Source organism: Primulina tabacum, chromosome 10 (assembly GCF_025594145.1).
Source record: "Primulina tabacum isolate GXHZ01 chromosome 10, ASM2559414v2, whole genome shotgun sequence".
NCBI classification, from domain to species: domain Eukaryota; kingdom Viridiplantae; phylum Streptophyta; class Magnoliopsida; order Lamiales; family Gesneriaceae; genus Primulina; species Primulina tabacum.
The window spans coordinates 14398895-14415697 of NC_134559.1; the positions used below are offsets into that span (position 1 = coordinate 14398895).

The window sequence follows — 16803 nt, forward strand, 5'->3', positions numbered from 1 at the left end:
CCAAGGCTGCATGCAAACTCTTCCAGAATGATGAAGTGAATCACGTATCTCTATCTGACACTATAGAAACAAGAATTCCATGCAGTTTGACTATCTCTCGAATATCAGCATACTATGTCATAGAAAAAGTCGTCTTTACTGGTAGGAAATGTGCTGACTTTGTAAAACGGTCCACTATGACCCAAATGGCGTTGAATCCTTTCATCGTCTTTTGCAATCCTACCACAAAGTTCATAGTAATGTTTTCTCACTTCCACTCGGGAATAGGAAGTGGCCGAAGCATTCCTGTTGGTCTCTGATGCTCTGGCTTCACTTGTTGACACGTCAAGAATTCAGATACAAAATGCCTAATATCTCGTTTCATTCTTGGCCACCAATATAAAAGTTGCAAGTCTTTGTACATTTTTGTACTTCCGGGATGAGGAGAATAAGGGGTACTGTGGGCTTCAGTCATAATGTCTACTTAAGTGAATCTCTACTAGGAACCCATAGTCGACCTCGATATTTGACAATGCCATCGTCGACTTAATATAACATTCTACCTCTCAGTTCATCTCGTTGTCTCCATTTCTACAGTTGCTCATTATTAGACTGTCCGACTCGAACTATATCTCATAGAGTAGGTTGTACCATCAAAGTAGTGAGATTAGGGGCCTTTCCCCTGGCATAAACTTCAAGATCAAACCTCTGAATTTCAGTTTGTAGAGGTTTCTGCACTGACAAATGGGCAAAGACTGACCATTTTCTACTCAAAGCGTCCACCACTACATTAGCTTTGCCGGGATGATAGTTAATGTCGCAGTCACAGTCCTTTACAAGTTCTAGCCGTCTTATTTGTCTCATGTTCAACCTTTATGGGTGAAGAAATACTCGAGGCTTTTATGGTCCGTAAATATCTTTCATTTCTCACCATATAATTAGTGCCTCCAAATTTTTAGCGCGAATACGACTGCTGCAAGCTCAAGGTCATGCGTTGGATAATTTTTCTCGTGGGTTTTCAACTGTCCAGACGCATATACTATAACTCGATTGTGTTGCATGAGAACTGCGCCTAATCCTAGTTTTAAAGCGTCGGTAAATAACACATAATCCCCTTGCTCTGACGACATAGCTAGAATTGGTGCGGTAGTGTGTGCTTGATTCAATCGATCAAAATTGTTTTGACACTCCGGTCCCCATACAAATTTCACATTCTTCTTCGTCAAAGATGTCAAGGGTACTGCAATGGTCAAAAAATCCTTGATGAACTTGTGATAGTAGCTAGCAAAACCCAAAAAACGACGGATTTCCGTTACATTTTTAGGCACTGGCCACTCTTTAACCGACTCTACCTTAGATGGGTCGACTTCTATTCCTTATCTCAAAACGATGTGGCCTAAGAATGCCACTCTCTTTAGCCAAAACTCACACTTATTGAACTTTGAATATAAATTCCGATCTCATAAAATTTGCAAGGTCGTCTTCAAGGTGCTGATAATTCTTTTCTCGGCTCTTGGAATATATCAAAATATCATCAATGAAGACAATAATAAACTGATCGAGGTACGGCTGAAATACCCGATTCATGAGATCCATGAAGTCGCCGGAGCATTAGTCAGATCACTAAAAACCAATAATGCCCATAACGTGTTCCGGAAGCCGTCTTATGCACATCCGCCTCCTTTACTCTTAGCTATTGATATCAAGACCAAAGATCTATCTTTGAAAATACCGATGCTCCTTGTAGTTGATCGAACAAATCTTTGATTCGGGGTAATGGATACTTATTCCTCACTGTCACCCTATTGAACTCCCTATAATCGATACACAGTCTCATACTCCTATCTTTTTTCTTCACAAACAGCACTGGCGCGCCCCATGGTGAGAAACTAGAGCGAATAAATTCCTTGTCTAGCAGCTCTTCAATGTGATCTTTCAATTCTTTCATCTCGGCAGGTGCTAGGCGATCTGGTGCCTTAGAGATTAGCACAGTACCGAGCATCAACTCAATAGCAAATTCCACATCTCTCTCGGGTGGGGTGCCAGAAACATAGTCAAGGAACACATCTGGAAAGTCTTTGACAACTTTCACATCTTCAATCGGGCGACTCTTCGTGTCGGGTATGGATATAATACTAGCAAGAAAACCTTGACAACCTCTCCGGATAAGCTTCTTCACATGAATGCATGAAATAATGTGTGGCATTTTATTGTTCTGTGCCGCCTCGAAGATGAATGATCTCCCCTTGGTCGGTATAATAGATATCGACCTCCACTGAAATTCGATAATGGCTTTGTTCAGTGTGAGCCAATACATGCCCAAAATAATGTAGAACTCGGGCATTGGCAATACAATAAGGTCTGCTCGAACGACATTCCTCTGCAATTTGAGCTCCAAATCCTTAACCATGCTTGTAGAGACCATATGTTCGCTCGAAGGAACTGTAACCTTGAATCCCGACTCTATGTCCTCCGGTAAAATTTCCAATCATTTCATGAAGGTTTCAGATATTAAAGAATGCGTAACTCCAGAATCTAGCAAAGCGTAAGTAGCTACGCCCTCTAACAAAATTTTGCCTGTGATAATATTTGCACTATACTCAAACAAGGCCATAAAATTCAGAAATTCCTATCATCTAGGCCCTTCTAGTTTCCCATATTAGCATTTCAACCCTTTGAATTTCGAAAATTTCCAAATGATCCCTTAAAATTTTTGATGATTTGAAATTTAGCCCAAATGTTCTAGAATTCTTCAAATTCAGTTCATGTTTTGCCATATAACCCATCCAAAATTTTTGAATTTATGCTAATAAGTCTTAAATATTTTCGAATTTTGCCAAAATTTCATCAATATTTTTTTGAAAATTCTTAATTAGTCCCCTAAATTTTCCAATCTTCTACAATTTGATTCCCATAGTTAATATTTACAAAAATTCAATTCCTTAAGCCTTAGAATTTGAAACATGCAATTCTAAATCATCTAGCTCAATGTACCTAAATTGAGTTCTAGCATTCATGCTTATTAGCTCAAGTAATAAGGCATTATAAAACGCTTAAATAGTCGGAGTACCTGTAATAAGCGCAGTGTCTGGCTCCGCTTGCTCAGCATGCATCAAGTAAGCCCTTTCAGTCGCGGGCTGCTTATACTTTCGGCAACCAGCAGCTTTATGCCCCATTTATCCGCACCTAAAGCACTTGTATGTGCTCCACATGCACTTGCCGTAATGATGGCGATTGAAATCCTTGCAGAGTGGCCTCTTCTCAGTCTTCGGGACGTTTTCTTTAGGTGGCTGTCCTTGCAGTTTATGATATCCTGGCCGCTTCAGTATAGTCAATAGGATCAGTCAGCATCACATCTCGATGGATCGTCGGCCTCAAATCATCCAAGAAATGTCGTAGCTTCTCCGCAACATCATTTGCAATCAAAGGCACAAAATTACAGCCACTATCAAACTTCTGAACAAACTCAGCAGCAGACGAATCTCCCTGGTGGAGACTCATGAACTCTCTCATCAACCTCGAACGAGCATCGGTAGTAAAATACTTATCATAGAATACCCTCTTGAAGCCCTCCCAAGTCAAAGTCGTCAGATTCACTCCTCGCTCCGCTCCCTCCCACCATAAGAAAGTGTCGCCCTTCAGGAAATAAATGGTACAACGAACCTGGTCAGCGTCCACCATATCCATATACATAAAAATCACCTCCAACGACCTAATCCATCCCTCAGCTACAAATGGATTAGTAGTGCCAGAAAAATCCTCGTGATCCATCCTCCTAAATCGCTCACAAACAGTCAGGTCGGACACTTGCAGCATTTCCAACATGCTGCTCCAGTAATTGAGCCATCCTAGATAGCACACGAGCACTAGCATCCTGATTAGGTGGAGGCGGTAGAACCTCCTCCTCCTGCCTATCCTCACTATCTCTAAATAGAACACGTCTAGGAGGTATCTCTGTACAAGTCGTCCAAACCACGTAATCAACATGCATTTAACATTTTAAAAAAAATACATCTAATCTCCTAATTCATGCACCATAAAAGCATTTAAAATTCAGCATATAAAATCTAAAGCAGTAAAAATCACTGACTTAAGGCGTGACTTCTTGAGCTTCTCGGAGTGGCAGTAACACAACCCTTTAGAGATCTTTGGCTCTAATACCAACTAAAACATCCAATAAATTTTTTCTTTAAAATGCTACTATTTTTTTATTAAAAGTTGAAACTTGCATACTAAAATAACTCCTCATATCCAAATCAAAAAATTAATTAACGTTTCAAAATCTTAAGTGCATCAAAATCCATAAATCGTCAATTAACAAAATCCTGCACCACTTTTACCAAGATCAAAACTAAACTTCAAAATAAAGAATAAAAATCTCAAAATAAATCATTCTCAAAATCTTATTTCAAAACTTTAACTATAAAGCTAATGGAAAATAAGTGTCCCTCGGGAGTGTACTTCCTGACTCGATCCACTCAAGCATCAGTGCCTCCCTCAATATCATCCCCACCTGCAACTATCCAAACCTAGTGAGTCTAATGACTCACCTGCAAATAATATTTTTATTGAAAATAAGCTTATAATCATAAATAATTTAATCGTAAAGCTTTATATAATCATATATCATTTTTGGGCGAAGTTTGATCTTTGAAAGTTACTATCTGTAATCGTATCATATGGTCGACTGATCAGACTTAGCTCACCATTGTTCATGGGGACGGGCACTAGGCACCGTCGTAAATGGAAATACGATCGTGAGGCTCCCTCTGGGCCTTCTTGCTTAAACGGGTTCCATCTGGGGCCTTCTCCCTCATGATATTACCAATCACATCATATCATATCATGTTTGTCACACTCATCTCACATCCTTTAAATATTTTTATTTCCTTTTTTTATTCATAAATTATTGCGTCCTTTCCAAATTTGTGAAGTAGCATTTTAACAGGGAAAATTGTACAGTTTTAGCATAAATCACAAAATTCTCTATTTTCATCATAAACATTTTAAAATATCATTTAGCATGTATTATGATTATTCGGAACACTGCAAAGCCTTTCGTACTACCCTATATGAAAATGACCATTTTACCCTTGGGCTCTAAAATTCCCGATTTTGACTTTATCTTACATTTATTGGCTCGAGCCTATCCCATAGTATCATATAAGCTTAAATTTAACTTCTAATATTTTCTTGGTCGTAAAACCGAGTCTTTCGATTTAATAACTTAATGACTAAATCATGAAGCGTTTTGATCACGAATTAATTCAAAACTTAATATTTTCTTCCCAAAATTTAACATAAACTTTTTGTACCTAAACTACTATCATGAGCCACGAGCAACACCTCGTGAACCACGGTTCGAGCCACCTTCTTTATTCTTAGCAATTTCGAACCCCTAAGACCTAAGTCACGTTTTCTCCCAAAACCTTTGAACCACCCTCGAGCCACCTAGACCAGACCCTCACCAGTACCTCCTGGACCCTCCTGACCTAGCCTATCCCAGCGCACCATCCCCTAGCCCAAACTCGAGCCGCGCGCACCCATGCATGCCCATTCCGTGATTGCGGCCTCCTATCTTCGAGTCACCTTGTTCCAGCCGCCTAGGAACCCAACTAGGATTCTACTAGACCCTGCTGGACTAGCTTAGCCGTTAGCCTGTCCTAACCGAGCTACGCACCCCCTTGAAGAAACCAGCCGCACGCATGCACATGTGAGAATCCTAGGGCTTGCAGACTCTTCCTTCTCTTGCTTCCGCCGAGTCCAGCCTTCCATGGACCCTTCTAACCTCTAAACCAAGACACGCACAGGCCCTGACCAGGCCTTGGCTGAGCCCTGGCATGGTTCCTCCCTAGCCGAACCCTTAAAGCCAAACCATTCCATGAAATCCTAGGCTCAAGCCCTAGGCATGCACCACCCCTATAGATTTTGTCCAGCCACTGTCTCCCGCTTAAACGACACTTTTCCTATTCCCTTTATGTTCTATATTGGCAGTGTGTCCTTAGGAATCATAAAGCGTCTCAAACAAGCGTAAAAACATCACAACTTTGAAAAATATACGTCTAACATAAAATAATTTGAAGTTTAAAGTTTTCCAAGCTATATAACCTAAATAATGCATAGTATGATTTGAATGGTGCATTAAAAGAGTTTAGAAGCGTGCCTTTTCGTTTGAAACGCTCGAATATGCGATCGTTGGCCTGAGTTGCGAAGGGGGACGAACGAGCAAAGAAAACTCCTCAAATTTGGCTCTCAAAAATCTCGAAAATTTGAGTGTGTGTGTGGTGTGAATTTTCGACTGCCAACAAGCTTTAGAACCTTAGGATTCTTCTTTATAATTTTTGAAAATTTGGTGTTAATAGGTTGGGGTTTTGGGTTTTTAGTATAGGAGTAATTCGGCCTTCTAATCTTAGGTAAATTAGGCCCAATAACACCTATTAAATTGGAAAATAAAAATTTACAATTTTTTTTAAAAAATAATAATTTTTGGGCCTTTAAAAATCCTTTGTTTGACCAAAACCGACTTTATGGATAAAATCGAGCTCGTCGCGTAAAATAATTTGGGATCCGACATTTTTAGAAAATTTTAATCATATTTAATCATATTACTAAGCCTAAAAAATATTAATCAAAAAATATTTTATCTTGGTCGCCCTCGGTCTCTTTTCTCCAGCCTATTATCGAATATTCGGATAAAATCTTCAGTTTTCATGAAATCATGCAATTAGACTTTTAATAATATACCATGTATCATTTAAGCAAGTAAAATCAATTAAATAAAGCAATTAAGCAATTTAAATCATTTGCATGCATGTGGTTTACGTGATTTGGCTTTTGGACGTTATTGAGCCTATTATACCTAGGTTATTAGGCCTAAACTTGTACCATGTATTTTATATAACAAACAAGGCCCCAAAACCCTATTCTACACACACTAAATCACACGCCACACACCTAGGAAGAGTCCTAGGGTTTTTTTTTCTCAAACTCACACCAACACACACCACACGCTTGAAGGTTTCACGTGAACTTTGAGGAATTTCAGCAAGGTCTTCTCTCCGCCAACGTTCCTGGCATCACAAGTTGTTTTTTGTGCGTAAAATATGCAAAGATACGCCTTAATCTTTGTTCACTCATCATTCATATCATATTATATGTATTATTACATGTTTTCAAGAAAGATATGATACAATATCTTATATTTTTGTTTTTACGGTAGAACATGAATTAAAATAGAGTTTTCATCTTTTAAAATTCATGTTTATGTTGCACAAATGGGCTGCCATAGTAGGGCTATGGAAAGGATGTTTTTCAACATGTTTAAGAGTCCATAGAAGCTTGGCTAAGGGCTGGACAAGAAGGGAAATAGTTTGAACAAAAATTGGGATCATGAGTGCTAGGGCTCGACTTTTGGGAAAAATTAGGAAGGAGGCTGTGCAAGGGCTGTCCAGGTGAGGGGCTGGGCTCGTGAGTGTCCTAGACACGAGCCATGGTGGTCCAAGGGAGGCTCGATAGGGCAGCATGCGCAAGGAGAGGGCTGTACGGCTTGTGCATGCGCATCCAAGGAGAAAACGCACGTCCTCATGCATGGGCAGTAGAGAGGGGTCTCGTAGGTTCCAAAAGGTTCTGTCTAGGTCCTAGGATGGCTTGTTAGGGGCTGGTCATGTTGGTTAAGGGCTAGGTTCGAGGGACATGTCGATTGGTTGAGGCTAGGGTTTAGTGGAAATGTGCATAATTTTCCATCTACTTTCTAGGCTTGTTTAAGGGCTTTAATTGGCTTTATTTGGGTTGCATAGGGTTTCTTAGGTGTTAATAAGCTATAGTTCAAGTTTGGTTAAGTTTCGAGTCGATTGGGGTTGAAACCGGGATGCATGTGCAAGTTTTAAAACAAAGTGAGAAATTAATCGAGGATATTAATTTTACGTCCAAGAAATATTTATGGGTGTATTTTAATGTGTTATGTTCAGTTTGGAAGGATTCGAGTTGTCGTTTTAAGGTCTAAGGATAAATTGGGAAAGTTAGGAATTTAGGGGAAAAACAGTCATTTTACACCTGAAAAATGTTAGACCTCTTGGCAGTACCTTGAATACTGTAATGAATGCTAAAATGTTTATTTTGGAAGTTTATGGAATTTTATGATGAAAAATAATACTAAAAGACGTGTTGCATGCTTGGTTTAAAAGAAAAATGATATATATGCATGAGTTTTTATAAGTAATGAAAATAATGAAAGATTGAAGGAGATGACTTGATTGTAACTAATACGATGATATGATGATTATGATGAAATGATGATATGTAAGGCCAAGGCTTAGTTGACGAGTGGAAGTGTCGATGATATCCCCACCACCTGGTACCATGGTTATATGTAGATGGATCCATCGACCTACAGCTGATACGAAAGTCACAATTAACGATCATTAGATAAAAGGGAAACATATACGTATATGATGAAATGAGAAAGGATACGATGAAGGAAAAAATATTTAAAGTTATGCATATTCATGAAAATCTATTTTATTAAAAGTATATTTTATTGTTGGTTGCGAATGTATATGTATACTACTTGTTATCTTGATTAAGGTTTGCTGAGTCAATAGACTAACTAGGTGTGATCAATGCAGGTGAACATGATGTTGTTGATGATGGAGGATTTGATGGTTGAACTAGATGGACTGATGGTACACATATCCCGAGGACCTTTGCTAGCTTTCCGCATTAAGATCAATTTAAGGATTTTATGACGTTTATGACTTCTGATGATTTTGAGTGCTTTTGAGAGGATTTCAGATGCTTATACTTTATACCGGAAAATGCTAGTTTTAGGTTTGGTTTGACGGTTTACGATTTATGTTTTGCACTCGTTCTTTTGGATTTTTAAAGAATAGTAGGTTGATTGGTTTATTATAAATGACAAAATTATATATTCATATATGTATAGTGGTTCGGTGGAAAGTGTTGTAAGAAAAGCTTAGGTGGGGAAAAAAATTAGAGTACATTTTAAAGGAATACGAGTTGTGGACATTTCAGTTGGTATCAGAGCAATGATTTTGTAAAGGGTTGTGGCCCCGCCAGTTCCGGAAAGCTCAGTCGTCAAGCCTCAAATTTGTAAGTTTAAATTTTTTAAGTGATTTTAATGATGGTACTTGCATGTTTACATGGTTTACATGCTTAAGTTTCTCGATAAAGGACTTTTATATGCTGCATTGTTAGAAGCTTAGATGTAAATGCATGTTGGTTACATTTAAAATTTGGAAAACGATCAAATATAATGCCTTCTAGACGCGAGCTTAGTACCGATAGGCAAGCTTATACTCATGAGGATCGTCAAGAGAATGTACCACCTCCCAATGGGGATGCTGCTACCCATGTTCTGGAGGATATGACACGTTTCTTTGAGCATCAGGCTCAGCAGGCTCAGAGGCCACAACACGATATGTATGATTAGTTCCAGAGACTGGGTCCAAAGGAGTTTTCTGGCACCACCGACCCATTTGCTGTCGAGGGTAGGATTAGATCACTTGAGGTGCACTTCCATTACCTGAATATGGGAGATATTGACCAAGTTAGGTGTGCTACTTATATGCTATGAGATGATGCTTCTCTTTGGTGGGAAGGAGCTGAACATGCTATTAATCTAACCACCTCCACTTGGGGTGCAATTCCAGAACACCTTCTATGAGAATTATTTTACTGCTGACGTCCTAGGACTCTTGAAGAGAGAGTTTATGAGTCTCCGTCAGGGAGACATGTCTGTGGCTGAATTCATTAAGAGGTTTGATAGGGGTTGTCACTTTGTGCCCCTCATTTCTAGAGACACTTCTGAGAAACTAAGGCACTTCTTGGATGGCCTTCGACCTACTATACGTCGTGATGTGATGTTGATGCGACCAGCGGATTATGCAGCTGCCACTGCTTGTGCTTTCCAAGTTGAGCAAGCTTTGAAGGATATTGATTTTGAGATGCAACGTAATAGGCAGCAGAACCAGCAGAATTCTCAGCCAAATAAGCGGCAATTTACGGGATCTCCCAAAGCTGAAGGGTGGCAAAAGTCTCAAGGAAACCTAAAGAAACCGGGGCAACAGAAGCCACCACAGTTTGGAGCCCCAAAACCTGAAGAGAGGCCACTGTGCAAAGAATGGAATCGCCCACACTTTGGCAAGTGCATGTGGGGAACATACAAGTGTTTTATGTGCAAGGAGGAAGGACATAAAGCCATGGATTGCCCAAAGAATAAAGGACCCACTGTTGGCAGAGCTTATGTCTTGCATGCTGAGGAGGCTGAAGCAGAGTCAGACACGACTCTGATTACTGGTAACATAGTTGTTTAACGTTTTTACATTGCTGTTATGGCATGAAATGTTAAACTGGTTAATGGAATTGTTTGGGATAATAAGAACTTAGAAGAAAATAGGCTGCATGCTATACCTTAGTTTAATTTATGGGATGACATTGAAATTATAGAAAATGAGCATAAAATATAACTCCTTAATAACTTAAAAAATGAATGAAACCAAAATAAGAATTGTGAGGCTTGGAAAGGGAAATATCAAAAATTTTTGGGGCATGTATGGTATTTTTCGAAAATTATAGGGACCAAATTGTAAAAACCGAAAAGTATAGGAGCTAAAGTGAAAAACCAAAAATTTAAGGCGGTAAATTTCATAGGGCCGAGACTTCAAGGGCCAATCCAAAATTTTTAAGAGTCCATGGACTGAAATTGAGATAACTGAAAATTCTAAGGTGAAATCTGGAGTTTCGAAAGTTCAGGGGCTGTTTGGCGAATTCTAGATAAATTGGGGCTATTTCCGCAATTTCTGGAATTTAGGGGTCAAAACAATAATTTTCGAGAGATATTTTTATTAAATGATTATTTTAAATGGTATTTTATAAAATGGTGCTTCTTGAGATGTTTTTACGCGCCGAGTCGAATTTTAAACCGGTATTCGATTTTTGACGAAAATAAGGACTTTTTGGGAACTCGGCTAATATTTTCGAAAACCTTTATAAAAAAATTAATTTTCCTACTAGCTAATGAGCCTAATAGGCCTATTATACCTAGTTTATTGGACATAAATTGGTACCATGTATTTTATATAACAAACAAGGCCCAAAAACCCTATTCTACACACACTAAATCACACGCCACACACCTAGGAAAAGTCCTAGGGTTTTTCTCCCAAACTCACACCAACACACACCACAAATTTGAAAGTTTCACTTGAACTTTGAGGAATTTCAGCAAGGTCTTCTCTCCGCCAACGTTCCTCGCATTGCAAGTTGTTTTTCGTGTGTAAAATAGGCAAAGGTACGCCTTAATCTTTCTTCACTCATCGTTCATACCATATTATATGTATTGAAACATGTTTGCAAGAAAAATATGATAAAATATTTATATTTTGGTTTTTATGGCAAAACATGAACAAAACTAGAGATTTTATATTTTAAAATTCATGTTTATGTTGCACAAAGGGGCTGCCATGGTATGGATATGGGAAGGGATGTTTTTCAACATGCTTAAGAGTACATAGAAGATTGGCTAAGGGCTGGAAAAGAATGGAAATCGGTTGAACGAAAATTGGGATCATGAGGGCTAGGGCTTGACTTTTGGTAAAAAGTAGGAAGGAGGCTATGCAAGGGCCGTTCATGTGAGTGGCTGGGTTCGTTAGTGTCCTAGACACGAGCCATGGTGGTGCAAGGGAGGGTCGGTAGGGCAGCAGGGTCAAGGAGAGGGCTGCACAATTTGTGCATGCGCATACAAGGAGAAAATGCATGTCCTCGTGCATGGAAGTAGAGAGAGGACCAGTAGGTTCCAAAGGGTTTGGTCTAGGTCCTAGGATGGATGGTTTGGGGCTGGTCACGTTGGTTAAGTTCTAGGTTCGAGAGACATATCGGTTGGTTGAGGCTAGGGTTTAGTGGAATTGTGAAGATTTTTCCAGCATCTTTGTAGGCTTGTTCAACGGCTTTAATTGGCTTTATTTGGTTGCATAGGGTATAGTTAGGTGTTAATAAGATATGTTTCAAGTTTGGTTAAGTTTCGAGTTGATTCGGGTTGAAACTGGGACGTAGGTGCAAGTTTTATTAAAAGTATCTTTTACTGTTGCTTGCGAATGTATATGTATACTACTTGTTATCATGGTTAAGATTTTACGAGTCAATAGACTCAATAGGTGTGATCGATGCAGGAGAGCATGATGTTGTTGATGATGGAAGATTTGATGGTTGAACTTGCTGGAATGATGGTGCACATAACCTGAGGACCTTTGCTAGTTTTCCGCATCAAGATTACTTTAGGAATTTTATGACGTTATGACTTCTGATTCTTTTGAGTGATTTTGAGTTGATTTAAGATGCTTATACTTTATTTTGAAAAATACTAATTCTAGGTTTGGTTTGATAGTTTACGATTTTATGTTTTGCACTTGTTTGGATTTTTAAAGAATTATAGGTTGATTGGTTTATTTTAAATGGAAAAATCATATATTCATATATGTATAGTGGTTCGACCGAAAGTATTGTAAGAAAAGCTTAGGTGGGGAAAAAAAATTCTAATACTTTTTGAAGAAAAATGAGTAGTGGATGTTTCGGTTGTCAAATATGAGGTTCCAAATTCTAGACGCCTGCTTGAGACCATATATTGATTTCTGAAGTTTGCATACTTTATACTCACTTCCTACTGATGTGTATCCCTCAGGTTGTGATATATAAATATCTTCTTTAATGTCTCCATTGAGAAATGTTGTCTTTACATCCATTTTCCATACTCACAGTCATACCATGCTGCCATGACTAGTAGTATTTTAATGGATATAAACATAGCTACTGGTTAAAAAGTTTCCTCACAGTTAATTCCTTGCTTTGAGTATAACTTTTTGTAACCAGTCTTGCTTTGAAGTTCAATACCTTACCATCCACCCCATGCTTTCTTTTGTAGATCCATTTGCATCCTATGTGAACGATTTTCTCAGGTGGATCAACTAACGTCTAGACTTGGTTTGAATACATAGAGTTTATTTCAGACTGCATGACTTCAAGTCATTTGGATAAATCTGTAACGATGATGGGCCATTAGGCTGAACCAACATGGGCCTCGGCAGGGAAAATGAGGAAAACGGGAGTGACGGAAGTGTTTATTAAAAAAAAAGGAGTGAATGTAATTTATTTTTTTATTCTTTGTTTTAAATTTGTTTAAAAATAATTTTTTCATTTAGTGTATTTAAATTTTTATTTTAGTTTTATATATAATAAAATTTAAATTTAATTAAATAAAAAAAGCTTACAAAGACTCAATCATCTTTCCCGACTCAACTCAACCCTAGGTCTCATTTCATTCCTTCTTCAAAAAAAATCTTCTCAACCTTTCATCCTGCGTACATTGGCTAACAAATAACCATAAGTCTAGAAGGTATTCCTCTGCAACAAATCCAACGAAAAAACCACGTATTGGTAAGAAATTTATTTTGAGATATGAAATTTACTGGATCTCGCCACGACCAAGGGTGGGTGAAGGGTGGTGAAAGCTCTTCACGACCCAGGGTCTTCACCCTGGGTCGTGAAGTGATTCACGTGCTTCACGCTTCACGACCCACAGGTGGGTTGCGAAGTGGGTCGCGAAGTCCCTGTGTCGTGATCGGTCGCGAAGCTTGCTTACCCAAGCTTCGCGAGACCAGGGGTCATGCTTCACGGGGGTCGTGAAGATTTCACGACCCACCCTGGTGATGGGTCGCGAAGCTTCGCGACCGACCCAGCTTCGCGACCCAGCTTCGCGACCCAGGGTGGGTCGTGGTCGTGAAGCCGTGGGTAGTGAAGCATACCCACGGCTTCACGACCCATCACGAACCATGAACAAAATTGTTTAATTTTAAATTTTTACTACTAATAACCTTTGTGTTTGTTTTGTTTTTTGTTTTTTTTGCTGATTTACTTCCCAGCTAAACTTGGAAGGAATCAATTCTTTGGATCCAAATTAACTTTAGGATCAAGATACATTGAAATCTGTAAGGATATTGTATCATTTTTAAATGAGAAAGAGATAGAATATTTGGTGCAGTATACTCAATTTGGTAATATAATTTTATGTGCTAAGGATTATAACAACTCAAATCAATTGTTATGATTTTTGATTAGTAAACAATGTTATGACAGGGGAAGTGATGAATTTTGGATGATATATCATAAATGACCTTTACGATTTTCATTATTAGAGTATTGTTTGTTAACTGGCTTAAATTGTTCAAATGTTTATCCTATGATACCCGAAGAAGATGAATTTAGGGAGAGACATTTTGGTGGGAGTTACTCTATACGTTTGAGGGATTTGATAGATAGAATTGATGAATTTGAGAATGATTTTGGAGAAGAAATAGACATTGAGAAGGTGAAATTGGCCTGTCTTTTTTTTTTGTGGTAGGTGTATTAGGAAGACAAAGAAAAAATAAAAATGATACCGTTGATTTAGAATAGATTAGATTAGTAAATAATTTTGATAGTTTTATAACTATCCCTGGGGTAGAATAGCTTTTGAAGAAGTAGTTTATGGACTTAGAAAAGATCTTGAAACTAAGTTCAGAAGCTACGAAAATATGGTAGCACGCCGTAGGAATGATCCAGATTTCAGCGGATTCGGCAGCTTCCATATAAGTGGATTTATTCATCCTTTACAGGTAACTAAATATTGTTCATTAAATGAAATATCCTTGTTATTTTATATCTTTACTAATAATGTGTTTATATTTTTGTGCTAGATTTTGGCCTATGAATATTTTCCATCAATTGTTGAAGTGTTCGCCAGATATCGAAAAGGTCCCAATGTACCGATACCTCGGATGTGTCATTGGTTGACTAGAAAATGGAGTAAAAACCATTCACCTTCCTTGTATGATGTGAACAAAGAATTTAAAAATGTATATAACAAGGTAAATACAAAAAATTCATTTTATTTATTTTTCTTATTATCTAATATATTTTTTGTTAACCGTTAACTAATTTCATGTTTATTGTTAATGATTAATATATGATATTTTGGGGATGCTCATTCCCACCATGGAGGAGCTGGTGTCTGTACATTATATGATTGGAAATTTTGTTGATTCTAATAATGTGATAATCAATCGCATTACGGAGTTAATTTGCCAAGGTATCAAAGTAGTTTGCATTCAAGATCCATTGGGCGACCCAGAGGATGAAGTGGGTGTACAGACTGAGACTGAGGATCGACCGTTTCTCCAGCCATTGACATATACATACTCCAGATCTTCTCGAGATAAATTCAGAAAATCTTCTCGGCCATCTCGTAGTCTTCATACATGAATCCACCGTCTCCTCCATTGACTCACATGAGAGATCATACCTCTTGCAGACATGTATGAACTTCGTTTCGCAAGTTTGGAGGATAAAGTTGAGACGATACTAAAGGACCAAGCCGATATCAAAAATCAATTAAAAAATATGCATGAAGATATCTCGAGTTTGAAGGATATAATTGGGAGATTACCTTCGATGAATGTCAATGTTGGTAAGTTTTATCAATATTTATATGATTTTTAATTTTGAGTATGAAAAATGACAAATTGTATGTATTATTCTCTCATATCAAGGCGAGACATCAAGGGCATAGATTTGAAGATATTCCATTTATGATAGTAGATGAGGTGGATCCAAATATTCGACTTGTGAGTGATCCGTCTTTGACTCGAGCTTTTGAAAAAACTTTGGGCCATAAGTTAAGATTGTTCACAGTGGAGGAAGAGCCTATGATAGACGAGGAACTGCGTCATCTTGTTATGAATGATATGATGTCTTTGACTTTTGAGAAAAGAGTTAGAATGTTCGCCAATAGATCGTGGCCACGAGTAAGTGCTGAGATTAATTCTTGTATGGAAAATACGAGGATATGTGGGCTGTGTTCGTTCTACGATAGCTCGTGGTTTCGTGTATTGGGGACACCTGCTTCTTGGCTGACCGAGACCGTAAGTTTTTTCGTATTTTTTCTTTTGTTTTTTACGTTGAGTTAGTAATTAACATATTTCACTTTATCACTTTCAGCATATTCAAGAATGTTGTCAAGGGTTGCTCCAACTACAAAGGACGTACTCACATTTAATGTCACAAGAGGTGTCATTGATGGACGTCGATTTTCATCAGCTGGTTTCGAGTGATTTCAATGAGGGCGGAGAGAATAATATAGAATGTTTGATGCCCTATGTGAGAACAGAAATTAGTGAGTGACAGGCTATTCCATGGAACAAAGCCAAAATAATTTTGATACCCTTTCATCTTCCCGGGAATTGGGTTTTGTTAAAGGTTTTGCCTAACCGTAAGAATATCACAATCATGGATTCAGACCGCAGCGTAGATAGGTCGAGCAAGACATTGCTTAAACTTATTAACCCTTTGTCTCTTATGCTTCCACATATGTTGGGTGTTGATGCTTCAGGAAAGATGGAGTATAGTTAGGCCAGAAAATTTTCATACTCAAAAGACCAGGTTAAAATTTTTTATTTTAAAAATTATTATTTCATTATTGTTTAATGTATATCAATGTATTTAATGTGTGTTTTTCATTGCAGTGGTGAATTTGGAGTATACTGTTTAGCGGCAGCAGCTTATACCATGTTTAGAGAAAATGCCATCAACTTAACGATGAGAAGATTGAGGAATTTAGGCATTGTTGTTGTTGTTGTATTTGGAATAAATTCTGGTCATTGAATTAAAACACTTATGTGATACATTATATTGATTTTTAGTTACATTATATTGATTTTTAGTTAATGTATGTGATCCATATACTCAATCTATTTCAAACAATGAAAATTGATTCTATTC

General features: G+C 38.0%; 1 protein-coding gene across 1 annotated transcript; it reads right to left on the bottom strand.

The window, feature by feature from the left end:
• Window positions 1-3282: 3282 nt before the first annotated feature.
• LOC142504941 (uncharacterized) lies at window positions 3283-3852 on the bottom strand. The gene has a single exon (XM_075617780.1). It carries the CDS (start codon window positions 3850-3852, stop codon window positions 3283-3285), a length of 570 nt encoding a protein of 189 aa, XP_075473895.1.
• Window positions 3853-16803: the final 12951 nt, after the last annotated feature.